The sequence below is a fragment of the Ursus maritimus genome, unplaced genomic scaffold (assembly GCF_017311325.1).
Source record: "Ursus maritimus isolate PB19 unplaced genomic scaffold, ASM1731132v1 scaffold_23, whole genome shotgun sequence".
Classification (NCBI taxonomy): Eukaryota; Metazoa; Chordata; class Mammalia; order Carnivora; family Ursidae; genus Ursus; species Ursus maritimus.
Window position 1 is genome coordinate 37,128,911 of NW_024424786.1, and position 26,918 is coordinate 37,155,828.

At 50.2% G+C, this 26,918-nt stretch overlaps 2 protein-coding genes across 3 annotated transcripts in view; one reads left to right on the top strand and one right to left on the bottom strand.

The window, feature by feature from the left end:
• DDB1 (damage specific DNA binding protein 1) overlaps positions 1–14,153 on the bottom strand; it is a 29,845-nt gene extending 15,692 nt beyond the window's left edge. The window contains exons 1-12 of the mRNA XM_008707472.2: positions 13,991–14,153; positions 12,641–12,789; positions 11,305–11,421; positions 10,733–10,954; positions 8,402–8,516; positions 7,373–7,470; positions 6,452–6,610; positions 5,765–5,848; positions 5,062–5,178; positions 4,370–4,472; positions 834–909; positions 638–746 (exon numbers count right to left, since the gene is read on the bottom strand). Of these exons, the coding sequence (XP_008705694.1) occupies positions 638–746; positions 834–909; positions 4,370–4,472; positions 5,062–5,178; positions 5,765–5,848; positions 6,452–6,610; positions 7,373–7,470; positions 8,402–8,516; positions 10,733–10,954; positions 11,305–11,421; positions 12,641–12,789; positions 13,991–14,051 (1,410 nt within the window). The 5' untranslated portion in view covers positions 14,052–14,153. The remainder of the gene's footprint in view (positions 1–637; positions 747–833; positions 910–4,369; positions 4,473–5,061; positions 5,179–5,764; positions 5,849–6,451; positions 6,611–7,372; positions 7,471–8,401; positions 8,517–10,732; positions 10,955–11,304; positions 11,422–12,640; positions 12,790–13,990) is intronic.
• A 126-nt stretch (positions 14,154–14,279) lies between these two features.
• Positions 14,280–26,868, top strand: TKFC (triokinase and FMN cyclase). Of its 2 annotated transcripts, XM_040639186.1 has the most exons (18): positions 14,280–14,380; positions 15,667–15,782; positions 18,361–18,550; positions 19,474–19,584; positions 19,659–19,840; positions 21,119–21,197; positions 21,523–21,612; positions 22,339–22,373; positions 22,453–22,537; positions 22,629–22,718; positions 23,263–23,379; positions 23,685–23,804; positions 23,965–24,102; positions 25,249–25,355; positions 25,461–25,564; positions 25,702–25,735; positions 25,840–25,929; positions 26,302–26,868. In XM_040639186.1, exons 2-18 carry the CDS (start codon positions 15,780–15,782, stop codon positions 26,461–26,463), a joined length of 1,737 nt encoding a protein of 578 aa, XP_040495120.1. In that variant the 5' UTR covers positions 14,280–14,380; positions 15,667–15,779; the 3' UTR covers positions 26,464–26,868. The 2 variants fall into 2 exon arrangements, with proteins under 2 accessions (XP_040495120.1, XP_008705776.2); XM_008707554.2 differs by lacking the exons at positions 14,280–14,380; positions 15,667–15,782 and adding an exon at positions 17,692–17,844.
• The last annotated feature ends 50 nt before the right edge of the window (positions 26,869–26,918 follow it).

Sequence of the window (26,918 nt, forward strand, 5' to 3'; positions counted from 1 at the left end):
GCTCCTCCACTGGGAGCCTGCTTCTTCCTCTCCCACTCCCCCTGCTTGTGTTCCCTCTCTCGCTGGCTGTCTCTCTGTCAAATTAATAAATAAAATCTTAAAAAAAAAAAAGAAAAAGAAAAAAAGAAATCAGACTCTAGTGGCTAACAAGAGCCAAAGGGATATCTGACCCCATCACGCATATAGATTTTTAAAAACCAGAACAGAGTAAGAGCTCTGGTTCTAATAATTAATGTGGAAAGTGCTACCAACAGTCATATATGGATGGGAGCACTAGAACTAATTAGGTATGTATTACTACAACAAGTGAAAACACGTGCCTCAGAAAATAGGGCATAATTAGTGCGAATGACATCCAAACCATAAAAATACTATGATCCCAGTCTGTAAAAGAGAATGCGAATGAATACTACATATATTTACAGAAGAAAAATAAAGCTGAAAGGAGTAACTCCAAAGTTAGGAGCTGTTAAGTTGTTTTCTCTGAGTGGTGGGTTATCGGGTCATTTTAATTTTTTTCTAGGATTTGTTACTCTGAGAACCATAAAAATGGACTGCTGCAAAATCCTGCAGTGCTCTACACTGCACTGGAAATCAAGTTCAAGGCAACGGGGCTTGCCCCTTTCTGAGTTATTACCTGGATGAGTTGCTGATGAGCCACGTTGCCACAGAAGAAGGTCTGCTGATCATCCACGAAACCCATCAGTTCGGTTTCTTCCACCTCTTCTCCGTTTAACATGAGAACTCTGCGGGGGAAGGGAAGGCCTGGGTCAGCCAGACCAGCTCCCCCAGCTCACAAGAGCACCCCAAGCAGGCGCCAGACTCACCCTTACCTTGTCTGGCCCACAAAAGAGAGCACGAGCGTGTCATCAGTCTCCCGGTTAGGGTCAGACCGCAGCGGCCACAGACCTAAAACAAAGATCAAGGATGAAGATGCAGAGCGCAGCCCAACACGTGGCTCCCCACGTCTAAGGGAAGGCCGGCGGGCCTCCAGGAGGAGCAGGAACTTTGTGGAGTCCGTCCTGAAGCTGAAATAGCCACCCTGTTCTTTCCTGGCTTTAAGACCCTGAAGAAGTTATTTTTAAAACTGTTTTGAGCCTAATATCTTAAAGTCTTTCCTTTGATTTTGGATAGGATGATACATTTCTATGACTCAAAACCAAATTTTATCTTTAAAATGTGTACACAGAAGTTTCACTCCTATACCTCTCCCTGAAACCTATCCCCCAAATAAATCAAGTCTCATTCATTTAAAAAAAAAAAAATTTTTTTTTTTAATTTAAGGAATTCGGTAGTCACTGTTTTATAAACAAATACTAATATAGGGGCACCTGGCTGGCTCAGTCGGTGGAGTGTGCAACTCTTGATCTCAGGGTTGGGGGTTCAAACCCCGCGTTGGGTGTACAGCTTATTTAAAAATAAAACTTAAAAGAAAGTTACACACACACACACATATATATATATCAAACAGCCTATCATTCATTCTTATGCACTATGCTTTTCCATTTTAAATTAAAGCCCTTATCACAACGGAACAGTACTTTGTTTTCAAAAGCTACACAGCATTTAATGACATAGATGTACCAGTTTTAAGTCACGACTGAAGCACAGACACTTTTTCAGTATTTTGCATACAGTACCACAACAAATGATCTTGTATTTACATCACTCTGTCTGTATGAAGGTCTGGGGGTAGATGCTTAGAATTAGGCTTGTCCATAAATCACTAAATTAATGCAGGTGAAGTTTTGGCAGATGTTACAACGAGCATGCTTATTTCCTCTCGGCCTCACCAACACTGGGTTGTTAAACTTTTGGATTCTGGCCACCTGGTAAAGAATGGTATCACTAGTCGGTTTTGATTTGCATCTCCCTTAGTATAAGTGAGGCCTGTTACCTGTCCCCGCATGTCTTTTGCCAATTTGGGGGCAAGAATTTCGGTAACCTTCTTTGTAGAAATGTTTCAATAAATTAGGTAGATGAGGCCTTTGTCTGTAAGATGAACTACAAACGTTTTTATCTGAATGGCATTTCTTAGAACTTAGCTTACAGTCTTTTGTTTTTGCCATGCGGAAGTGTTTCATGTTGTTGCACTAACCAATCCTTCCCTTCGCTTCTGCACGAGTCAAAGTTTAAAAGGCCTTCCCCGCTCTAAAGTCAGAAAGGAATTTCGACAACTTTTTCTTTTAACTGTTGTATGACTTTCGTTTTACATTAAGTCTGATCCATCTGGGTTCTAGCAAGGTATACATAGTACGGTATGTACAGTATGGATCCAAACTTGTCTGTCCCTGTTGATAACTGGGAACACCATTTATTAAAGCCCATTTATTTTAAAAAGTCATCTTTATCTCACTGAACTGAGATACCACCACCATCATACACTAAATTGCTACATGCAACTGTGTCTCTTTCTGGACTTTTTGTTTTTGAGAGAGAGAGAGAGAGAGTGAGCGAGCGCGCGCACGAGTAAGCAGGAGCAGGGGTAGAAGCAGAGGAAGAGAGAGAGAAGCAGGCTCCCCGCAGAGATTCTCCCAACGTGGGACTCGATCCCGGGATCATGACCCAAGCCGAAGGCAGATGCTTAACCAACTGAGCCACCCAGGGACCCAGGACTTTTTTTTTCTTTTCTTAATTTCTGGATTTCTGAGTCTGCTCAAGGAACTCTGCCTATCAGTGCACCAAAACCACACTTTTATTTGCTACAGTTTAATGGTACGTTTTAATATCTGGTAAAGCTAGTCCTGTGTCACTGATCCTTTTTAAGTCTTCCTGGCTTTTCTTGCTTCTTCCTTTTTCCATTTGGACTCTGGCTTATCTAGGTCAAGAAAAAAACCTCGGGGCGCCTGACTGGCTCAGTCGTTAAGCGTCTGCCTTCCGCTCAGGGCGTGATCCCGGCATTCTGGGTTCGAGCCCCCCATCAGGCTCCTCCGCTGGAAGCCTGTTTCTTCCTCTCCCACTCCCCCTGCCTGTGTTCCCTCTCTGTCTGGCTGTTTCTATGTCTGTCAAATAAATAAATAAAATCTTAAAAAAAAAAAAAAAAGAAAGAGAAAAAAAAGAAAAAAACCTCGACATTTTTATTGAAGTACATTAAATACAAAAATAAATAAGTCAAAGAGGGGCACCTGGATGGTCAGGAGGTTAATCGTCTGCCTTCGGCTCAGGTCATGATCTTGGGATGAAGCCCTGCATCGGGCTCCCCTGCTTCTCCCTCTGCCTGACACTCCTCCTGCTTTTGTGCGCACGCTCTCACAAATAAAAATCTTCTTAAAAAAATTTATTCTTTGATGTTTTGCCTTTTTATTACTAACGTAAATTAGCTCCTTTCCTCCACTATCCTTCAAATGGACTCCGTTTTCACATGAACGCTGTTTTCAGTACATTAATTTTATATCCTACTGCCTTAATGAACTCTCATTGTCTAGTTTTCAGTCGATTCTCCTGGACTTTAAACTTTCAGAATCTCTTTCTTTCTAATTCATAAATCTCTATTTATCTGCTCCCATGCTCTCTCATCTCCTGATAGTCTAAATAACCTTTTATTTCTGATGTGCCTTCTATTTATACCTATGTTTCGCTTTATGATTCAATCGGATCATCTTTTTCTTGGAACAGGTGAGTTTAGCCCATTCACATTTACTGATATGACATGTCAGATATATCGGACCCTTGTGCACATGTCCTATCATTCTGAGTCACGTCTACTACTCATAATATCATAAAAGCCTTTTTTTTTTTTTTTAAGATTTTATTTATTCATCTGACAGAGAGAGAGAGAGCCAGCGAGAGAGGGAACACAAGCAGGGGGAGTGGGAGAGGAAGAAGCAGGCTCCCAGCGGAGGAGCCTGATGCAAGGCTAGATCCCAGAACGCTGGGATCACGCCCTGAGCCAAAGGCAGCCGCTTAACAACTGAGCCAGCCAGGCGCCCCATAAAAGCCTTTCACCATGTACTCTTTCTTTGATCTTTTCGATTACTACAGTTCTCCTGGAATTTAGCTTTGTATTTTTGTTCTACAAGTTACTACCTTTACACTTATACCTTCGTATGATAGTCTCAGTCTCCTCTTTTTTTCAGGAATTCTATCAATTCCTTTATAAAAACATTAAACTTAACTTACAAACTTTTCCTTTCCATTTCTCTACTCCATTATCCAATTATACCAATAATATATATTTTCAAGTTTACTTTGGTACTTTTAAATATGTTTAAGCTCCTACCACTTATTTGTCATTATGACTTTTTTTTTTTACTCTTCATCTGACCTGCTTTCCTCTAGCTCCCATCCACGTGCCTTCACAACACATAATGAGGCCAAAGGCCAAGGTCACTCAAATAAGATTTGCATCCTATGTCTACCAAAAGGTTACCTTTAATGCCTGGTAAGTCAATGCTGGCATGCTCATGGATTCCAATTCCGTTCCGGATGATCCGCAAGGAACCTTCCTTAAAAGCCCCAGAGCAAGTAACCAGCTGCAAACAGAGAAAAGGTTTCTAAGTAACTCCCTCCAGAGCCTGGGGCCATCATACCGATGCCCAGAAAATAAACAAGCCATATCTAATCCCAAGGACCCTTTCAGTGGAGGTAGGTTTGAGGAAGCAGACTTAACAGGGGCTGATTTCCAAGCCCCCAAGTTTACCAAGCAGACAGGATGTTCTGTCCAAGATCCAAAGGTAACTACCACTGCTCCTAGCAAGCTGGCTTCCATCCTTAGAACCTAGTTTACTAGAAAGAGCACAGGCTCTGGAGTCAGACACACCTGTGACTTGGAGGTTACGTGACCTTGGACAAGTTACTTGATCCTTCCCAGTCCCAAGCCTCCTCACTTCTGAAATGGTCAAGAATTCCTATCTAATTAGGGTGCTCATGTGATCACAGATGATGCAGATCTGTATCACAGACCAAAAGATGGTAGCTGTCCTTGCATCATTGGGATTAGTGAGTGAGGCTCTTAAAAGTTATCTTCAGTGGGCACTCCTCACTCCGAACAGACAAGCCTAGGAGGACACGGTTTGAGTGGGCGGGTATATCAACTATCCATTTCTGGGATGACCCCCTTACCTGTCCCTGCCCCTGCCTCTCCAGGTCCACCACGCACATGTCCACAATGGGTCCTAAATTGGTAAAGGTTTCCATGGCCACTACATAGGAGCCTTGTTCATTGCTGTCAACATTGAGCTAAGAAGAAAAAAACAGTCAGTCCTGGAATGCTCCTAAGAGATCCACCCTAACGAGATGGTTATCGTCCAAAAGAAACTCTCAGTCCTATTAGATCTGCCCTTCTTGTGCTTCACTGCATGCTTCTAGAAGGGGACTGCTGACTAAGGAACGTGGTTGGCCTACAGGCGACCCACTAATCAGTCAGGAATTTCTAATCTGTGAGTCCCGCGGATGGATTGCAAAGCAACAGTTTGGAAATGAATGCAAAATGCTTGCATGCATTTTTCTGCAGAGAAGGTCCAAAGTTTTTGTCTTCTAGAGGGGGTCCGGCACATTAGATTATGACATATTTGAAGGTAGCAGCTGGGTCTTGTTCATAATTGTATCCACTGCGCCCAGTACCTTGCTGGCACATCTACAGAATGAACCTTTAACACAAAGACCTGGTGAGGGTAGAATGTGAACTCAGCCAAGGAGAAAGCTGCATAGTACGGACATGGATGAACTGAAGAAATTCTGTGAGGCTCCAAACACAGAAGAACCCTGATGAAGAAGCAGTAAAGATGGCAAAGAAGCACCCAGAAAGAAGAAAGTGTCTTCTCACCTTCACAAGCTGAGAGTCCCCAAGGCGAGACCCAACGAACACAACACCGTTATCGAGGTATGTCAAGCATTCAGCAATAGAGGTCTAGAAGAGAGTCAATGGCATGAGAGACGTCAGAACGAACACCCCATGGGAGACTGACATGTCCTACCCCCTCCTTGACATCTGCTAAGAAAATGAACAGCTGCAGCCATGAGTCCTGAAACAATTCTCCATTTCAAATCCCCAGGTCACACTAAGCAAATGTTCCTAAATCTCTGAAGCTTGTGACTCCATTTATCACATCCTTACAGTCAGAAAAAACTACACTTTCTCTTGCGGGTGTCTGCTCCAAATCATTTTAATCCCAATGGCTCCGATCTCCTCAAAATAATTAAAACCTCTAAAATTTACTGCATAATTCTTAAACTTTTTAGGGAATCTCTTCCTGGAATTGAGTATCAGCATTAAACTAATCTTTAATTCTGAATGGCATCATTTTCCTCTTCCTTTTTATGCTTGAGGTAGTGCCCAGCTGTCTGTGAGATTCTCCGACATCTCACTTACTCAAAAACCAACTTCCACAGCAGGACTGACCATTCGTGGCTGGGTGCTAAGGACTACAAATCTCACACTGCTCACACTGAGCCACATTCCCACACTCGCTATACCCCTAGGAGAACGCGGCAGAGCAGGGACAAGCCCTACCTCTCCAAGGAGCTCCACACGGAGATCTTTGAGGGTGACAGTGCCGTCCATCTGTTCCTCCTTCTCCAAAAGCAGCATGAAGAGCCGTCCTTCCATGTCTCCCAGCAGATAGCGGGAACCATTGGGGTCCACACGATTGTGACAGACAATCGTGCTTTGCTGCCAAGAGGGAAGACATGGTCATTAGAGATTAAGGGTCTCCCATAATCAAAGAGCAAACCTTTGCGAACCACTCCCTTTAGCAAATACAGCCATTTCACGAGCAAGGAATCCACTTAGCTAAAACTACATGTGTGAGTGAACATGGGGACACTTTTATTCTGAAGACAATTTTCTGAGGAACTCAATATACCTTAAATGGTTATTTACACTGGAACATGGAAACATACAGAAAGTAGGAAGCAGCTCTAAGTATTCGCTGGACTATGGATACTACCACAAGTTTGGTTATTTCTCCTATCACTAATTACCTCCCACTGCTAATGCTACCATAGATTTTGTTATTTACTCTTTAACTTAATTTTGTATTAATTCTTATGACTTGAAACATTAAGGTTTGAAACCTTTAGGACTAGTTTTTAAGTCTATACAACTGATTGCTATGTCACCTTCACATGACCTGAGCTCTGAAAACATTCAATAAAATGGAAAATCCTTCCCTTCTTAAAGTTGCCCCAGTCGATGGAAAGGGTAAACCTACTTTGATTACTACTTCTTTCTTAGTTAGTAAGCAAGCTCTCAGTAAGCAAAACCAGGCCGGTCTTTGTATTCCCAATAACCAACACAGTATCTTATGTACACAGTAAACAGGACAACAGACATCTGTAAATGTCTGTCCCTTTGACAAACAGGGAGAAAGACAAGAGCAGGGTAAGAACAAGGGCAAAAAACGGGAGGGAAAAGTAAAAGACCGCTGCTCACCTTGATAATAGGAGGGGCAATTGCCAGGTATTTGTCACCGTTGTGATAGGTGATTGATTCCTGTCCAATGATGATGGCCCCTCCGAAGGGCTCTGGGACTGCAGGAGAGAGCGCAGCGTTAGAATGCTCAGCACTTTGGACCTGCCAAGCCTGCAGCAGCAAGGGCACCGATCCAGCCATCTCTGAGGCAAACCTTAAGATAATCATTCTTTTTTAAAAAGACATCAGAGTCCAGGGAGCATGATCGCCTTTAATTGAGACTGCTGTCTGAGAAATTTCAGGCTGGCATTATCTAACCCTGGTGATATTTTTATTGTCACTCTTCTGGTGTTTCTGAGTTCCTAAGGGTGGGGAGTCTTCTCTTGTGTTCTTCTGCCTGCATTCCTCCCCTTTTCTCCTAAGCTTTGGTACTTTCTAACTCAAGGCTTTTTTTTTTTTTTCCTTGTTCCTTAGCTTAATTTCCCCCATTATCAGGGCCACCATTTAGAAAAGCCAATTCTCACTTGGGAGTTTTAAAATTTCTCTCCTAGATGAGACACTCGACACAATGTCGTGGGGAGGATACAGGAGAAGGAGCAAAGAGGCCTGGAGTCCGGCCAAGGCTTTGTCAGTGCGGCACAGGCACGGGCAAACCCCTCAAGCCAGGCTTCCTCATCTGTGAAACAGTCAGATTAGATAAACTCTATAGGTCCCTCGCGGTTTTTAAATGTTATGCCCAACAGCAAAATGAGAAGAATTTCTGCACGCCACTTGGCAAATCAATCTCAGCGGTTCGTAGTTAACCCCTCCACCCCCAAATAAAGGAAAGTTGTACTTTTTGGAAGGAGTAAAAAAAGAGATAATCCCAAAGACAGAAATGGGAAAAGCAAAGAAAAGCACATTTAGAAACAGGAGACCTCAGGGCTGCTGAGTAATGAGTGTGCATAATAGCACCTGAGCACCGAACTGAAGGAGCAGAGGTGAGGCAGGAACGAGTAAGGAACGGGCCCAGCCCTGGGGTCGGGGGACAAATCCCAAACCCCAACCAACCTGCAATCACCATGGAAGCTTCAGCTTCTACATTCTCCTGTTTCCAAGGGCCCTTATTGAACTCCTTCTCTCGGAGAGACACCTCATAGGTTTTCACGTGCCGCCCCTGAGGGTCCTAGGTGGGGAAAGGTGGGAGTGGTTAGCCCTTAGGACAGGTGAAGCTTGGACTGGAAAGGAGTCCTGAAAGGGACAGGCCACGACCACCCAGCATCTGACCACCCTGTCACGTTGGTCTTACTATCCTGACCCATGAGTACGTTGACAGCCACCAACTAAGCCTGTGACTGGGTAGACTGAGACTCAGGCCTACTGTTTTCTCACAATGCAACCAATCAAGAAAGGCTTAAGAATTAGAAAAGCCAATCTGACATGCCATACTAATCACCATAAGAGATACAACATATACAGGTACATTCGCTGGTACTTATATATATTTTTTCTATGGCCTCAAGGAACTTATGAAATAGCTTTTTAAAAAAAAGCCAAAAACAACCATACATTGAGAAGCCAAATATACATCTAAGAGATTTAAAAAATTTGTTTGAGGGGCGCCTGGGTGGCTCAGTCGTTAAGCGTCTGCCTTCGGCTCAGAGCGTGATCCCGGAGTCCTAGGATCGAGCCCCGCATCGGGCTCCCTGCTCTGCTGGGAGCCTGCTTCTTCCTCTCCCACTCCCCCTGCTTGTGTTCCCTCTCTTGCTGGCTGTCTCTCTCTCTCTGTCAAATAAATAAATAAAATCTTTAAAAAAAATTTTTTTTTTTTGTTTGAGGGGGTGCCTGGCAAGCAACTCTTGATCTCGGGGGTCATGAGTTTGAGCCCCATGTTGGGTCTAGAGATTACTTAAAAATTTTTTTGTTTGGGGCACCTGGGTGGCTCAGTCAGTTAAGGATCTGCCATCTTCTCCTCCTTCTTTTGAATCATGCCTCGAATCAGTCATGAGGCTGTCAAAGTCACCCCTGAGAGACTAAAAGAGCAGGGACGGGGAGGATACAATCAGCCAGTGGGAGACGGCCTCAACAAAGACCAGATGAAAGTCAAAGAAGTTATGGAAAGAATTCAACACTGTTTGGAGGCAGGGGCCACAGCTTAATCACTGTTAATAGCTCCTGACACACTTAGAATGACTACCTTTCACATTGTAAGTCCCTAAATATTCACAACAATATTTGAATTTTGGGCACAAAACAGGAGATAGTCATTTTTAGTTGATGAAAGATCTTCCCATCAATGACCAGGGGTAAGACTGAACTTCACGAGAAGTTCAAGCTGGGGGTCTGACTTGGGCCCCTGAGACAGACAGACAGACAGACAGACACACACACACACACACACACACACACACACGAATGAAGATCGTTCATAACTGGCAGCCCTGAGACTAGGAACAGACAGAGTCAGCCTTAAATAACCAACATCAGTGTTTTAATGACCTGGTATTTACAAAACTGAAGAAGGGAAAGAAATTCTAAGTTTTTATTTCAGTAAAGCACAGTGAGCAAGATCAAACAAAATCCCCTGAAGTACTTTCAACCTTATACAATTGAACTTCATTCCAACCAGCCTCTGAACTCTAGCACTTAGGGTGACACTAAGAAACACACAAAAATACATTAGTGTTTCCAATACTTTAACACAGATACCAAATGTGCCCACACATAGCACTTGGACCCAGACTATGTTTCCTTCCACCATTTATTCAACCATACGCAAGTGAAATGACCTCGTGCTGTATGGCTCTTTGTTAAAAGGCTGAGATTTAACCAAGATACAGCAAGTTAGTCTGATGCTCTGCCACCCCACCCCCACTTAACAAATCTGGCTCAGAGAACAGCTGCCCAGGATCAGCTCTGCTGAAGTTTTAGGCATAGACTAAAATAGAAGTCAACAGCCAACAAGTCACCAGAGAGTGAGTGCTGGACAAAATGCAAACCCCTTCTTAGAAGACATAAGTAAGTAAACATCACCAGGACGTTTTTTCTTTGCTTATAAGGGCAATTTCTAGATCATTTCTCTACAGCTAAGTTTTAATAATCCCCTAGCATGCCGTTAAGAGACTCAGACAAAGTATAAACTGGGTCACCCTATAAAATCTCCAAGGTCCACAAGAATGTAATCTCAGGATTAAAACCTGCTACCAGCGCCAGAGAGCTTCCTGCCTCATTAAGCACTACTGCAACCGAAATCTGACCCATATTAACTATGCCATACAAAGCATCTCAGGACAAATACATTAAACTCTCTGCCTACGCTACCAAATCCAGTCCAATTAGTGAAAATCAACTCCCACAATGTGAAACCACATAGCTTTTCCCTCTCTCCTCTGGCTTCAGTACCTGGTAGACAAAGCAGATGGTAGGTGCTTGGCAACCATATAGGAACTTGACATCGATGACATGCAGCTCCTCGAGGCGGATGTTAAAGGCCTTGAGCTCTTTATTGTCCCGGTCTAGCGGAATAACCTTGAAAAGGCCATCATAGAGTCGCAGGCCAATCATCCTGCACTCAGGGTCGATGATGCCAATAATGCCAGTCTCTGAGGGGCGGCCAATCCGGTCCTGAGAAGTAAAACTGGGGTTAGGGAAGAATCTCAACACTCAGAGGAACAGAGGTCACCAGGCACCTTTTCCCCAAGATGATTTTAGGGATGGTAATAAAACTAGTGACATCCAACTAACACTCCAGGGAGCCCAAATGTCAGTGTGTACCTTCTTGCAAAACGCTGATTCTTAATGAATTAGTACCCTGTCCCTTGGACTCTTCCTGTCCTATAAAAGCTTAAACCCTTAGTGTTTTCTCCCTGTTTCTCTGATCACAGAGAGAGCTGCCCCCAGCAGTTCAATTTTCTTTATCACATCATGACAGCTCTATCCAAAAAACTCTCATCAGCCTGAAGCAGCCACCTCACCTGGACATTGCCATGGGCTCGCGTTATGATATCAATGCTCTCGCCACTCTGCTTATATTCCAGGATGCAGGCATTGTATTTAGCTGTCAGGATAAACAGCAGGTCCTTGCTCTCCCCCTGGAAACCAAGGTAATAACATCAATAGAAGTTCTTTTTGAAACAAGAATACCTATCCAGCCTCTAAGCATCTTTCTTTAAGCATGCTAAATTCTTTAAGAACTTTCTTTTCTCCCTGAAGAGAAAAATCCATAGGGAGTAGGTAACACACCCTGAGGGTTTGTGCAAAAGGCCAGAACTGAAGCTGGTAAACATCTAGTCTGCACTTTGATGACTATGCAGCTCTTTGCCCTCCCTACAATAATGTCTTGTCTATTTCCATCTCAAGCTAATCTCACTCATTCCATTCAAATTCTGAAAGATGAATGTAATGCCTCCTCTAATCCTCTCCAACTATTGGACGAAAGAAAAAAACATGAATAACAATGGAAACTAAAATGGACCTACAAAGTCTTACCTACTTCTTAACAGAGACCCCAAAACAGTAAATATTTTGTTCAAAGGTTACAATTAAAATTTTGAATCCACTGCTTCCTTGTCAGATTCAATTAGAATGTAATGAAGCAATATGGATGAAAACATCTGAATTATAATAATGATGATAATACTGTGAAAACAGTTAACAGCAAATGTTTGCTATGTAATAGCTCCTGTGTTATTAAACATTTCATCTTTGTAATAACCCAGAGATGTTATACTGTTATCCCCATTTTGCAGACAGGCAAATAAGGCTCTGAAAAGTTAGGTGGTACCCAAAGTTAAAATTAATAAGGAATAAAGCCAGAACTGCCCTAATCTAGAGGCTACTCTCTGAATCAGTATGGTGACCCACATTTCAATCTACTTTAATTTCCCCTTCTAAAGAAGTCAACTCGATCAATTTTTCCCTAGTGACTCTTCTGCCTCTAGGAAGTTTGTTCAAGAATATCAATTGAGGGATGCCTCAATGGCTTAGTCGGTTAAGCAACTGCCTTTGGCTCAGGTCATGATCCCAGGGTTCTGGAATCAAGTCCTGCATCAGGCTCCTTGCTCAGCGGGAGGCCAGCTTCTCCCTCTGCCTGCTTTCCCTCTGCTTATGCGCGCGCACTTTCTCTGTCAAATAAATAAATAAATAAAATCTTAAAAAAAAAAAAAAAAAAGAATAAATTTGAAACCCACCACTCAAAAGAAAGAGACTTTCTCTCCTAAACCTCATTTCACCCACCCCAAGCAAAAGTATAAAACAATGTATGTAAAACCATCTAAGTTCTCGTTGCTGGGCCCAACCCAGAGCACTTACCTTGGGCCTGAAAAGCTCCATGACCGCAATCTTCCCATACATGCCCACCTCTTTGACGGGCCGAAGCCCCTCAGCAGTGACCACATAGATCTCTAATCTCGTGTTTTTGGCAATCAACAGGTTCAAGTCTTCAGCTGAAGTAAAGTGTCCTGAAAGGAACAGATCCTCTAACTTTTGAAGCCAGAGCAGGATCTAAATAATCCTCACTTCTACTTAAATACCTCCAGAATTCTCATTTACTTCACGTATTTCTCTGGCTCCCTCCATTCACTTCCTTCTTGCCAAATCCAGCACCTCAAAAAGTCTCACTTCATACATTCAAGAAAGCTACTTCCTTAATCAGACTAAGAAAACTGGACTGGGCCTAAGAGCAGCATGTCCTTCAACTGACAATGACTGTGAAAACCTTTCAGATGGCTCTGTGCCCTCAAATTTGACTTTTCCTACTGCAGTGGCAGACTTATGTCATTAAGGGATGCTGGAAAAAGCGTACATCTCCATTCGGCACTTCTCTAAATTTTCACAAACTCTTTACCAAACAGAGCAGAACGAATACAAATTCTCAAAGCTTTATATGAAAACATTGCTTTGTCCACATCTCTTGCCTTCCCCGCAGTCTACCAATACCCCGGTTCACACGCCTTCAGAGCTTTCCACTTCACAAACAACAGAGTTTTGTTTTGGAATCATGATTAGGATTTACATAAACATACAAATTTGAGGTCTTCATGTTCTGCTGAGAACGTGGATCAAGATGATTATTCCCGGGTTCTGGACATCTGTGCCCTTTGTAATCCTTGCATAGTCAACAAGGCAAACCCAGCACTGGGCTGGGCCATCCAAACCCTCTTCTCCAGCAGCTCCCTCGAGTAAACAACAGCCCCGGGCAGGGCAAAGAGAACTCCTCTCCTTTGGGTGAGTGCGTACATTCCTCACATCCCTCCACCTCCTGCACGTCCCAGGCTCTCCCACAAGAAAATTCTGACCCTCCAAGTCGCCACCACCACGGCCCCTTCCCCTAACCGCACGAGGCCAATCTCGGGGTCCAAGCACCACCGCACAATCAATTCACACTTCGCTCTCTGTCCCAGTGGGCCCGTCCCTGTCCCCGAGGCCAAGTGACCTCCTAGGACGAAAGGGGACCCTCGAGCGCAGCTTCTGCTCCCCAAAAGGCGCGTGCTGAAGACTGCTTCTTTAGAGTCGTGGGCTGGGGGGAGCTCCGTCGGCCGCCAGCACCTTCCATTCCCGGGACTCGGTCCCGCCCGGCCGCCCCAGGAGCCACGGGCCTCCCTAGGCCTCGGTTCCCCCCAGCTCCCTCCCTCGCGGGGTCTCCTGCCCTGGCAGCCTCACCGGTCACGCAGCCGTTCACGGCGGTGGGCTTCTGTGCCGTTACCACGTAGTTGTACGACATGTCGAGGTCTGGGACGGCCCGTCGGCACTCGAGCGCAACGATAGAGAAATGGGCACAGGCGAAGAGACAGGGACCCCCACCCGCGCGCGGCGAACTCCACTGCCGCTGCCTCCGCCCCACAGACACGTTGCAGGCCAGAGCGGCCGGGGCGCGGGGCATCACGGGACGGCCTCACCTGGCCTCTTGGAGGACTCACGGCGCCCTAGGCGGCCAACCAAAGGAGGCCCCGCCCTCCAGAGGCCCCGCCCCGTCTCTTACCGCCAGAGCCCGGAGTACCCGGATGAGGGCGCGCCGTCGGGGGTCGTTGTGAAGCGGCAGCGGCTACGGAGGTGGCTGGTGCGGGTGTGAGCGGGTGGGGGAGGTGCGCGGACACTCCCTCCGCTTTCGGAGCCGACCCGCCGCCCTCAGCCCCAGTTCGCGCCCTTCGCCAATCCACAGACGCTGTCCTCTTCCCCCTTCCATTGCCCCGGGAGCTCTCGGGGCTGTTCTCCTTTTTGGAACCGGAAGTACTGCAGAGGTCTAGAAGGGGAAGGGGGTGACAGCAATTTGTGCGCCTCCCAGACTAGAACCGAAGTCTGGACCTCCCTCTCCTTAGCACCCCCAGTTCATCCAAACTCAGCCGGTACTCTCACCTGGCCCTGTAATGGTTGATCACCCCGCCTCACCTCCTCTTCCTTTTAAACTATGTTTCATTTTTCAGACTTTGAAGGGCCCACTGGGCCACTTCCCCAGCATTATTCGTGCCCCTGTTGCTGTACAAATTATGACCTCAAACACAAAACCAGAAGTTGCTGGGTGAGACCCTTAATGGCCCAAGAAAGCAGTCAGCCCCGCAGTTTCCAGGCCACTCCACACCAGAGAGGCTTTGCAAGGAGTAAGGGAAAACCACGTGGCTTGGAGTACCTTCAGAACGCCACAGAGAAGGCAATCCCCATTTTACCGATGGGGGAGCTGAGGTTCAAGGGAATTGGTCACAGCATAAGCCCTTGGATGACCCTAAGAGACCTCTGAACAAGGCTGAACTGCGGGGAGCTAAAATGTCATTGTAGTTTACCTGTGTGGTTTCCCACACCAAGGACTCTGCCTGACTTCGGAGGCACTGAATTTACCAGTAGAAAGAACACAGGCTTTATAGAAAGACTGGGTGTGGGTTTAAGCTTTGGCTCTTACCAGTGTGACCTTGGACAAGGCACTAGAGCTCTCTGAGTCGTTCCCAGAAGTAAAATGGGGTCACAGACTCAGCTGCCTCCTTCCTGGTATGGTGCCAAGACCAAGTGTGTGAAGATCTTCGTAAACTTAATTCCCTGCACGTGATGCCCACGTAAGAGATGAAGTTACTCTGTGGGTACCTGCCCCTTCATGATGAGGTGGGGTGCTGTTCCTGGGCATAAAGGCAGCCCTGTGCCCAACATGGATCGATCTGTCTTCTGGCAGCCAAGTGCAGGTGTGAACCTTGGTCAGCCCCATGCTCTTCTCCATCCCCAGTGCACGTACTAGAGTTTGGACTTGGATCAAAGTCTGGGGCAGCTCCCTCATTACCAGGGCTCTGGAAGCGTGATTGTGCCAGTAGGCTGCCAGTGCCTCCAGCAGCTCATACTGTTCCCCTCTTCTGCAGGCGCTGCTGCCACCTTCACTGTGCTGAGACCCCCATAGCAGCCACAGAATTGCCCGTCCTCCGGCGCCTCAGTGTGAAGGTGTGAACTCAGCGTGCTTCAGAGCCTCCTCACCATGGTGAGTCCCATGAGAGCCAGGGCAGAGGAAGGATACCGTGGTCTTGGAGCAATGGGGGTGCCAGCCCTAGGAGTGCTGGAGTTCCTTACACCCTGACGAAGACATGCTGCTGCCTCCTGAGGTTCAGAGAGGTTAAGAGAGAGGGTCATCCTTCCTCTCAGGGCCAGATCATTGCTTCTTTCCATTTCCCAGCTGGTCCCACCCGGGCCCGGGGCTGTAGTCCCTGAGTCCCTGCAGGGCCCATGTGGCCCTGGTCTCGGTTGTACATTTAGAGTAGAACATTATTAGTTACCTACTCTGTAATAGACACTGTACCAGTCACAGAAGGAGCCACGAGGGTTCTGATGCCTTTTCCTGAGCCTGGGACAAGTGTGGGCTGGTCCCAGAGGTGGGATCTGCACTGTGGGAGGCTCAGCATGCCCCTGGGGGCATCACTGCAGGCCCACTCTAGGCTCAATCTGAACCAAAGCAGGTTTTGGACAGACCTGGGTTCAAATTTCAGCCTATCACCAACCAGAGACCTTCTTACAAGACACTTGATCTCTCTGAGCTTTTTTTCCCTCTCGTCTGCAATGTGAGGCAGATAAAGGCCCAACATCCGAGTGTCTGTGAGGTGTTAATCAGACCAGAATCCTGGGGGCCTCACTCAGTGCCTAATCAACTTCCTTTCCTTTTCTATCCTCTCAGGCCACTGGGAGCCAGGGTTGGCACTGGTTCCGAGCCCTCCTCTGGCTCTGGTTCAGAAGTGGTTGCAAATCTCAGGCAGGACTGACTGTCAGGGATGGCGGGGGTGGGGTGGGGGCGGGGGGTACATTCTTGGAGGGTGGTGGCGCTGGAGGCCAGGCTTGAAGTTGAGACCAACTCATAATTTCTTTGCATATTTCAGTCCCTGGAGGGCTCCGAGAGCCACAAGCCCATGCCCTTACTAGGGCAAGCCCTCTGCCAGGCTCAGCCTCCTGGGGAAAGCAGCATGATAAGGCTATAGTGGAACCATCTTTGGAGCCAGACTGACCCGGACACTTGCTTGCTGTGTGACCCTGGGAAAAGTCATTGAACTATGCCTTAGTTTCCTCTCCAGGCTAATCTTTCCTCCATGGGGTTATTGGGAATATTGCGTGAAACATGCTCAAAAAGCACTTAGACCCTGGGCCTGGCTCTCAGTCACTACTTGGGAACAGAGCCAGTGATAACAGAGTTGTTATTCTGCTCGCTTCCTGCTGACCTCGGCTGCTCTCCTTGGAGAGCTCCCGCAAGGCCCAGGGAAGGCCAGAATTTGCTCCAGGGAACCAGGTGCCTGCAGGTTTGGGGTAGGAGCCTCTGGGAAATGCACCTTGACAGGCTCTGACTCAGCTGCAGCTGCCCTGGGCCACCAGGCGGCGCTGGGAGCCTGCCCTCTGGGCCCTTATTGGGTCCTACTGGTCCCTCTCGCTTTGTGACAGAGGCAGAAAATGCCGCCTCGTCTGCAAACCTCGTTCAGCTAGCACCAGCTCTTCGGAGCCTGTTTGAGAAAGGGAATGACTGCCTTTTATTCAGTTCTTACTCTACAATAGGAATAAACTCTAGTTTATTAAGTCCCCGATTCACTGAGGAAGACAAAGGTCAGAACAACAAGGTGTCTTCCCTGAGTTCTCATAGCTGGTGAGAGGCAGACAGGGAATTTGAGCCCAAGAGCTCATGACTGTGACCGCAGAACCCAAAGCGTTTGCTACTCTAGCCCCCACGCTGTCTCCTTCTGCCTGCACCCCGTGTCAGCTCAGCTCTACCCTCAGGCCAGCTGCCCGAGACCCTCCCACCGAGGTTCCCTGTGGCCGGGTTCCACCTTCCGCTTGTGAGGACCTGCCCACCTCTTCCTGGTGGTCACTGGTTGCTCAAGTCATCCTAACTTGCTTCCTGGCCCAGCCACCGTACGATTTCACACACCCAGACCCTGGTGTGTACTTTCCCTCTGCCTGGACCGTCCTTGTCCTTTGTCCCTGTCCCCGGGCCCTTCATGCCCTTTGCTTCGCTAGCTCCTACTTCTCCTTCACGAAGACTTCCAGGATCCACTGAGGAGATGATACAGGTGCGTTCCTCTTGTGTAGCCCTTCCCCCAGCACGTGGAGATGATCGCTTTGTGTGTCCGTCAAGGGCAGGAGCAGCATTCTGTCTGGACTAGCGCCAGGCACACCATGAGGCTCAGGAAATGTTTGTCCAGCATCAGAGGCCCAGTTGGAATAGCAAAAGAGTGCGGGGCCTGTCTGCCGCCTTCTCCTGGGACAGGAGCCTCAGCCTGGGACCTTCTCCTCCTTTGACAGAAGAAGGCTGTTGGGTCCTAATTTTATTAAATTTTTCTAGACTCAGGACTCCGGTTCCCTTCTTTTATCTATATTGAAGCCACTTGTCCAGATGAATGTAAGCCATAGTCCAAAACATTTCATAAATTTTGCCCTCAATCAACAGTCCCAAATTAAGAGAACTCACAGAAACTTCCCTGGGGTCCTTATGGCTAAGGGCTCTCCACCATAGCAGTGTGGCTGGGCAGGATGGGAGCGTCCCCACCAACCACACCGGGGACTTCCTCCCACCTCCTCTCTTGCAGACCTCCAAGAAGCTGCTGAACACGGTGGCAGGCTGTGCCGACGATGCCCTGGCTGGTCTGGTGGCCTGCAACCCCAGCCTGCAGCTCCTGCAGGGCCACCGTGTGGCCCTCCGTTCCGACCTGGACAGCCTCAAGGGCCGGGTGGCGCTGCTGTCGGGTGGGGGCTCTGGCCATGAGCCTGCCCATGCCGGTGAGTAGTCTGGGACAGAGGTGGGAGGCACAGTGGATGGGGGCTCCTGGGAGATCCTGCAAGCTGCCAGGAGGTTTAGGAGAGAGCCCAGGTCGGGTCCTGGTTCCCGCTGTCAAAATCTCTCAGGCTGTGATCTGGGGCCAGTCATGGCCTTTCTCTGGGCCTCAGTCTCTACGTCTTTAAAAACACAAGGTTGGGCCAAAGGATCTCTCAGGCCCTTCCAGCTCTGAGAGTCAGTGATTTTGTGAATCCTGGCTTTCCAGGCCCCCCTGAGTCCTCCCCCTCCTCCGTGAAGCCTTCCTGACTTTTCTAACCTAGAGTAGTATCCCTCTTCTGAATTCCCACCCTGCATTTTCACATACATCACGGACAGCCCTGGATCGTTTCCTGCTCAGTGCCAGGCACCTGAACTGTCCTCGAGAACTCCTGGGGGGCGGGGATCAGGCTTTGTATCCTCTGTACCTTTCCTGTCTCCCTCGGCAAATCCATCCGTCCACAAGCACCCTTCATGAGTACCTGTCGTCACCTGGCACTGTTTGGGGCACGAGGGCTATAACAGTGAACCAGAAAGACAAGATGCCTGCCCTCACAGAGCTTCTGTTCTCCGGGGTGACTGTAACCAGGTAAACACGTAAGTGAAAGAGAGTGTTCACCAGAGCGTGTTAAGTGAAGTAGCAAAGACAAGAGAGCAGGGAAAAGGAACAGGGAGTCACTGGGGACGGGGTGATGACTGCCTCCGCTGGGAGGGCAGGGAAGGCCTCTCCAAGGAGACCGCTCCCGAGGAAAGGTCTGTGGAGGGTGACCCCGGTGCTCTTTCAGCACCAAGCACACAGCAGGGTTCACCAAACTGTGAAGCCCAGCAGCGTGGGAAGGCCTAGGGACTGCAGGCACGGGTCCCCAGCCAGCATCTGCTCTGTCTCCAGGTTTCATAGGGAAGGGGATGCTGACGGGGGTCATCGCGGGAGCTGTGTTCACTTCCCCGGCAGTGGGCAGCATCCTGGCAGCCATCAGGGCAGTGGCCCAGGCGGGCACAGGTAAACCTGGCAGGCGGGAGGGGCTTCTGTGGGGAGGGCAAGCACTGATGGGGCCCTGCTGGCTGCTCCCGCAGTGGGGACCCTCCTCATCGTGAAGAACTACACTGGGGATCGGCTCAACTTCGGCCTAGCCCGGGAGCAGGCCCGGGCGGAGGGCATCCCCGTGGAGATGGTGGTCATTGGGGACGACAGTGCTTTCACCGTCTTGAAGAAGGCAGGCAGGCGGGGGCTCTGCGGCACAGTGCTCATACACAAGGTGAGATTTCCCACCCGGGACACTGGCTGGCCGGCGCCCCCCACCCCCAGCCTTCTCTTTCCAGGCAGCATCCGGGACCTGGACCTTTCTAGCCAGCACCCCACCCCCCACCTCCCCAGAAGCTACTCCTTCCCCAGTGCTCCCTGATCCAGGAAGGCCCACCATGCCCTCAACTCTCTAAGCCCAGAATCTAAGCATTTTCCCAGACCCTTCCTCCACACGCAGCCAGTTGCTTTGTCTTTAGGATCCAGCTCCCGAACTGCCCCTACAATGCACGTGCCTCTCCGAGCCCTGCTCTTCCTGTCCCAGCCTTGGTTCAGTGCCCATGTGCTCATGCCCAGCCGGCTGCCGCTGCTTCTCACAGGGCTCCCCGCCTGCTTCCTGCCAACCCCTCCAGTATGTTCCCCATGCTGCCCCAGAGGTGCCTTTCAAAAATGCATATCTGACCAGGTTGTTCGCCTGCCGAAAGCGCTCTAGGGTTCCAAGAGTCAACCTAGGTTCCTTGGTCAGGCACCCACCACACTCTTGCCCCTCCTCCCCGACTTTCTAAGTTCATCCCTCTTAGGCTCCATTAACACCAGTGCACTGCATGCCTGGGCTACAGCTCCCTTCCGGGGCTTTACTGATGCTTCATATAAGGCTGTGAAAATCCTTTCCCTGTCCAGCCCCACTTGGGCCTGGCTACCTCCTACAGTCCCGTAAGGGCCCACCTCCATGTCCCTCCTGTGGGGAGACTTCCCTCCTCGGTGCTCCCATGACATCATGTTGTGATGGACCTCACACTTAGTGTTCGGTTTGTGTGTGTTTGCCCGACCCCAGCCTAGATTCCGATTCCTCCGAGGTAGGGACTGTCACTTATTCACCTTTTTTCCTTCTTAGCACACATTAAATGCTTGGCAAAAAGTGGGTGGGTGGTTGGCCGGGTGTGTGAGTAGACAGAGACAGCCACAGTGTATATGCCACAGAGAACCAATTCTAGGCTAGTAATCAGGAAACTGGCCACCGCCTAGCTGTGTGACATTGGACAAGTCACCTCCCTTCTTGGAGCCCATTTCTCCATTTGTGAAGTCCCTTCTGGCTCCCACAGATTGGGGTTCTTGAAGATTCCAGGCAATTGCCCTATGAACGCAGAGAGTGCGTTGTTCTGCCCTAAATGTGGTGGGCCAGGCTGATGTGGCAGTCCTGAGATGCCGTCTTCCCAGCTAGAAACTCAGCCCTGGCCCCTCTCCTCCCCTCAAGCTGTACACTGACTCCTTCCTCTTATCTGTGTGGGTGCAGGTGGCAGGTGCCCTGGCGGAGGCAGGTGTGGGGCTGGAGGAAATCACAGATCGGGTGAGCGCGGTCGCCAAGGCCATGGGTGAGTGCCGGCCCAGGGATTTGGAAGGGGAAGGCGGGAGGTTGAGGCTGGCCTTGGGACTGACTAGGCGCAGGTTCCCTGGGGCTGCACAGGAGGACTTTCCAGGTGATTCCCCAGGGCCTGAGGGAAGGTCTCCCTGGGGGAGTTCCTAGGGGCTGGCAGCCTTGGGTCCCCAGGCTGGGTTTCTCCTTCACCACTGAGGTGACAAGTGTGGCAGCCTGGCTCAGTGAAGACGGTGCACTGGGCAGGGCCCCGAGGCATGGCTGCTGCCTGAAGCCTGACGCCAAGAACAAAACAGTCACCCTTTCCACGTCACTTCCCGTAGGGACCCTGGGAGTGAGCTTGTCCTCCTGCAGCGTCCCTGGCTCCAAACCCACCTTTGAGCTCTCACCAGATGAGGTAGAGCTGGGCCTGGGTAAGTTTGGGGGCCCCCGTCCTGGCCCTGCCTGTGCCCTGGCTTTTGCCCACATCTTATGCCCTTGGAGCTGGTGCCAAAGTAGCCTTAGTAGGTTTTTTTTAGGCTTTTTTTTTTAAGTTTCTGTATTTAAGTAATCTGTACACCCAATGTGGGGCTCAAACTCACAACCCTGAGATCAAGAGTCACATGCTCTTCTGCTGAGCCAGCCAGACGTCCCAGTGTTAGTATTTTTAAGTGGGCATTTGAGGCTCTTCTGGCCCAGCCTGTCTGGTCTCTTAACCTGCTTTGCCGTCCGTACCCAGGGCTCTGGCCATGGGCTGTGTGCCCCACCTACCTCCTTGCCTTTGCTCACACGGGCCCCTGCCAAAATGCAGCCCTTCTTTCAAAGGCGGTTCAGAGGCTACCCAGCTCCCTTCTTCCTCCCCCCATGCTTCCAAAGCGATGGGCAGAGGCCTCATGTGGCCTCGCTGTGATTGCTTCTAGTTGAAGCTACTTAACTCGTTAAAAGTTAAGTAGTTAAGGCTCTGGCTGTCTCCACCACCCAGCCATAAGCTCCCAGAGAGTGGAGACTGTGTATTTTTCATCATTCTGTGCATTGTCCCCCACACTGCTCACATCCACAGCGCTTAGCTAGTGCTGAGCACTTTGTAAATCCTTGAGAAAAACACGATGAGTGAATCCCCTGGCCCTGAGTGGGTCAGCAGTGACTGAGTCTGTCCACAGGGATCCACGGGGAAGCTGGTGTGCGCCGGATAAAGGTAAGTGGACTCCCTGGCCCAGGCTGGTCTTAGACCAAGGCCTTCCAGCACAGCTCACTCCTGGCTCTGGCTCTGGCAGATGGCAAGCGCCGACGAGATTGTGACACTCATGCTGGACCACATGACGGCTTCCTCCAATGTGTCCCGTGTGCCTGTGCAGTCGGGTGAGAGGCTGTCCCACTGTCTCCCAGCCTTTCCTCCTACTCTGGGCAGAGGGCCTGGAGAGTCTCACGTGGGTATCCTTCCTGCCCACAGGCTCCTCAGTGGTGTTGATGGTCAACAACCTCGGTGGCTTGTCGTTCCTGGAACTGGGCACCGTAGCCGACGCTGCCGTCCGTGCTCTGGGTGAGCCTCGCACCAGAAGGGGACTGCCCTAACCCCTGGGGCTCCTTTCCCTGCAGCCCTTTGAAGCTGGACAAAAGAGAAGCAGCCACAGTGGGGTCTTATGATGGCCCAGACCAGGGGCTGTGTGGGCAGACGAGCCCAGGTCAGACCATCCCTGTGCCCGCTGATACCTGGGGACCTTGAGCCTCTTTCCTTGTCTGTGAAGAGGGGGCAACAGTAGTTCCTGCCTTTTAGGGGTATCATGGGGATTACATGAGATTAAACGACGTATCACACTTAGCGTGGGGCCTGGCACCCAGTAAGAACTCAGAAAAGGAGACTTCTGATTACCTACCTACCTATAAAGGGGGCACTTCCAGGGAATATGGTAATTCGGGGCATCCTTGAGGGATGGCCAGAGGGGATCTGGCCATCTCCCTACTAACCTCAGGGTCCTAGCTTCCAAAGTCCTTGTGTTCCTCTTCCTGTTTCTCTCTCTCATGCTGAGGACAAGTGCCCATCCTCCGCTCCTTCCCTCATGGACTTCTATGCTCTGGTATTGCAGAGGGCCGCGGGGTGAAGATCACCCGTGCCCTGGTGGGCACCTTCATGTCAGCCCTGGAAATGCCTGGCATCTCTCTCACCCTTCTGCTGGTGGATGAGCCTCTCCTGAAACTGATCGGTGAGACCTGGAAGCTGGGGTCATCCAAGCCAGGCCACAACCATGGGGGACTTGGAGAGACCCCATTAGGGCTGACCATGACTTCTGTAGAGACACCCTTCATGGCTTCTCCAGCCTTCAGCTCTCACTTGAGGACTTGGTATTAGGGTCCTCCCCAGGGACTCTCCACGCTTCCCTTATAGACAGTAGGCACTCGGTACTTGCTTGTTGATAGGGTGGGAGCCAGACACCAGGTGGGGAGTCCAGGTCCCACTTAATCCCTGACTGGCTGACATGTGTTTATGAGATATCCTGCTGTCCCCTAGATGCTGAAACCACCGCGTCGGCCTGGCCTAACATGGCCAAGGTCTCTGTGACTGGGCGGAAGCGGAGCCGGCCAGCCCCTGCTGAGCCTCTGGAGGCCCCTGATTCCACCACTGCGGGAGGTACCAAGCCCCGCTGTTGGGGAAGGTGGCCCGGGGCTGTGGCTTGTGCTCTGAAGGGTGTGCAGTGGGCGGGAGCTCTTGTACCCACACCTCCCACACCGGTCAAGGTGGGTTGTGAAAAGGCCGGGTGGGCCTCTGCCCCACTGTGCCCCGTCTCCAGGTTTGACCTCGAAGCAAGTGGCGCTCGTGCTGGAGCGGGTGTGCGCCACCCTCCTGGGCCTGGAGGAGCATCTGAATGCCCTGGACCGTGCTGCCGGCGATGGGGACTGTGGTACCACCCACAGCCGCGCTGCCAGAGGTGGGTGCCAGGGTCCCTCTGGGGTCAGGAATATGGGTCCTGAGATTTTGGCATTTCATGAACCGGAACAACTTCAAAAGCATGGGGGGAGTGCTTACATGGAAAGGCCAACATTTATTTTGCGAAGAGAGATCATTCACAAACCGGGCCCCTCTTTCCTCTTTTTTTGCTAAGGAAAGGCTCTCCTAATACTACAAACGTAGAAGGGTGGTTGTTGCAAAAAAAAAAAAAAAAAAAAAAAGTAATCTTTTTAATTTTTTTTTAAAGATTTATTTTGAGAGAGGGAGAGAGAGAACGGGGGCGGGGGCGGGCAGAAGGAGAGAGAGAATCCCAAGCAGACTCCACACTGAGAGTGGAGCCCGACACAGGGCTCCATCCCCCAGCCCTGAGATCGTGACCTGATCTGAAACCAAGAGTCGGATGCTTAACCGACCGCACCGCCCAGGTGCCCCAAATGTAATCTTTTTTAAAAAAAATTATGTATTTACATAGGTATCTACGTGCGTATGTATGTACCCCAAAAATCAGAGAGTTGCGTGTTCTCCTGAGCCAGCCAGATGCCTCAAAATGTAATGTTTTACAATGAACAGTAACTTCAGGTTCAAGGGAAACTCCTACAGTTGTCCTTATTTTTCTCAGCTTAACGGAGACTAATGAAAAGCTCTTAATTATCCCGCATAGTTCTGTCAAGAATCGGGGCTACCCTGGGCCTGGCACCGCTCTTTGCTCTGAATACAACAGTGAGCAAAGCAGATAAAACTCCCGGCCCCCGTGGCTTGTGGCTTATGTTCGGGTGGGGGAGGCACACAGTCAACAGGGACCATCAGTAAAAGACAGAGGATGGCGGTGCGCAGGGCTGAGGAGAAATGAAGCCGGGAAGCGAGGCATGGTAGGTCAGGTTGAGGGTGTCCGGGGCAGGCCTCACCTTCTGGGTGAAGGCCAAGGTTCCTGTCAGTCCCCATTTCCCACCCCTCCCTAGACCGCACCCAGGATGTAGAAAGGGAGCTTTGGGAATCGCCTAGGTTGGTCCCCTCAGCCTCGGCCAGGGGCCATGCCTTCCACCTGCAGTGAGGCCTGGGTGCTTGGTTGGGGCACAAGCAGATGGGAGGGAGGATCACTGAATTATTCCTTTTTCTCTGCCTGCAGCCATCCAGGGGTGGCTGAAGGAGGGCCCACCCCCTGCCAGCCCTGCCCAGCTACTCTCCAAATTGTCCCTTCTGCTCCTGGAGAAGATGGGAGGCTCCTCTGGGGCGGTGAGTGCCAGCAGCCCCTGGGACCAAAGGGCTAACACAGAGGGATCCTGGGATTGGCTGAGGCCCAGGCCAGCCCCATGCGCTCAGCGTTCTGGTCCTCCCTAGCTCTATGGCCTGTTCCTGACTGCAGCGGCCCAGCCACTCAAGGACAAGACAGACCTGCCAGCCTGGTCTGCTGCCATGGATGCCGGCCTGGAGGCCATGCAGAAGTGAGCCAGAGCCCCATGCCTTAGACCAAGGGTGGGCTGGGGGCAGTGGACGGTGTCACCTGCTCCCAGCCAGGCCCCATCCCCCACCCTAAAGGGAGTCCCTGCAGGGAGTCTTACTCATCCTCTTTCCCTGCCAGGTACGGGAAGGCTACTCCAGGGGACAGGACTATGGTGTGTATTCAGCCCAGCCCTTCCCTCTTTGGAGTACAGAATCCTTGAAGGCCACCCTCAGTGGCAGGGCCTATCCTTACTCCCCTCTCCCTCACCTTGTCCAGCTGGATTCCCTATGGGCAGCCAGACAGGTGCTCCAAGCCTGGAAGAGCCCAGGAGCCAATCTGTTCCAAGTTTTGACCAAAGCAGTCCAGGTGAGTGAGGCTGGACCCAGTGACCCAGGAAGACAGGCTTGGAGTCACCAGGCTCCTATGTCTGTGTGACCTTGAGCAAGTTAATGTTTTTCCTGTCCCTGTTTCCTCCTGCAAACCTGGAGAGCATTACTGGGCTCAGAGGGTTGCTGTAAGGCTTGAGATATATGGAGCCCCAGGGCGTCTAGGACATAGCAAGCCCTCGGTAGATGGTAGCCTCTTGCCCTGCTAGAGGTAGGCGAGAGGTGACCTCTCCACCCGGGTGACAGTACTTAGGGTGCTGGAAGGGCTGGGACAGGAGGGTGTAGGGTCCATGGGAGGAAGGAGGCCTGCTGGCTTGTCCTTGAATCTGCTGTCATGCTCCCACCCACTCAGAGTGCAGAAGCTGCAGCTGAGGCCACCAAGAACATGGAAGCTGGAGCCGGACGAGCCAGTTACATCAGCTCTGCGCGGCTGGATCAGCCGGACCCCGGGGCAGTGGCAGCCGCGGCCGTCCTCCGCGCCATCCTGGAGGCCTTGCAGAGCCCGGCTGTGTGAGCGCCTCCTGGGCCTTGGTGCCTCTCTCACCACTGTGCAGAGGTGGCCACTGTCGCTTCCTCCTGTCTTCCAGCTGTTACCCTCCCTCACCTCTTGCCCCCAGGGCCTGTCCTGAGTTCAGCAGGGAACCTCTACCAGCCTCCAGAATTCCTACAGACACCATAGGCCAAGTGGGTTGTGTACAACTTTGGCCCGGCCTTTTCCCTCTTCAGGGAGGTGGAATTCTGGGGTCACCCCGCTCTGCCCCCAGCCACTTCAGGGGCTCCACGATAGGCATTTTCCTTGGGTGGCAACATGGCTTTTAACTGGCCATGCTAATTCGGTTTTAAGGTTCCTTGTGAAAGGCCTTTTGACCTTGAGCGAGTGTAGAAAAGCAAGCGAATAAAAAACCACATTGAAGCTAGAGCTGCTGCTTCTGCTGAGGGACGTTTTTCCAGGGGTGTGAACCAGGGGGC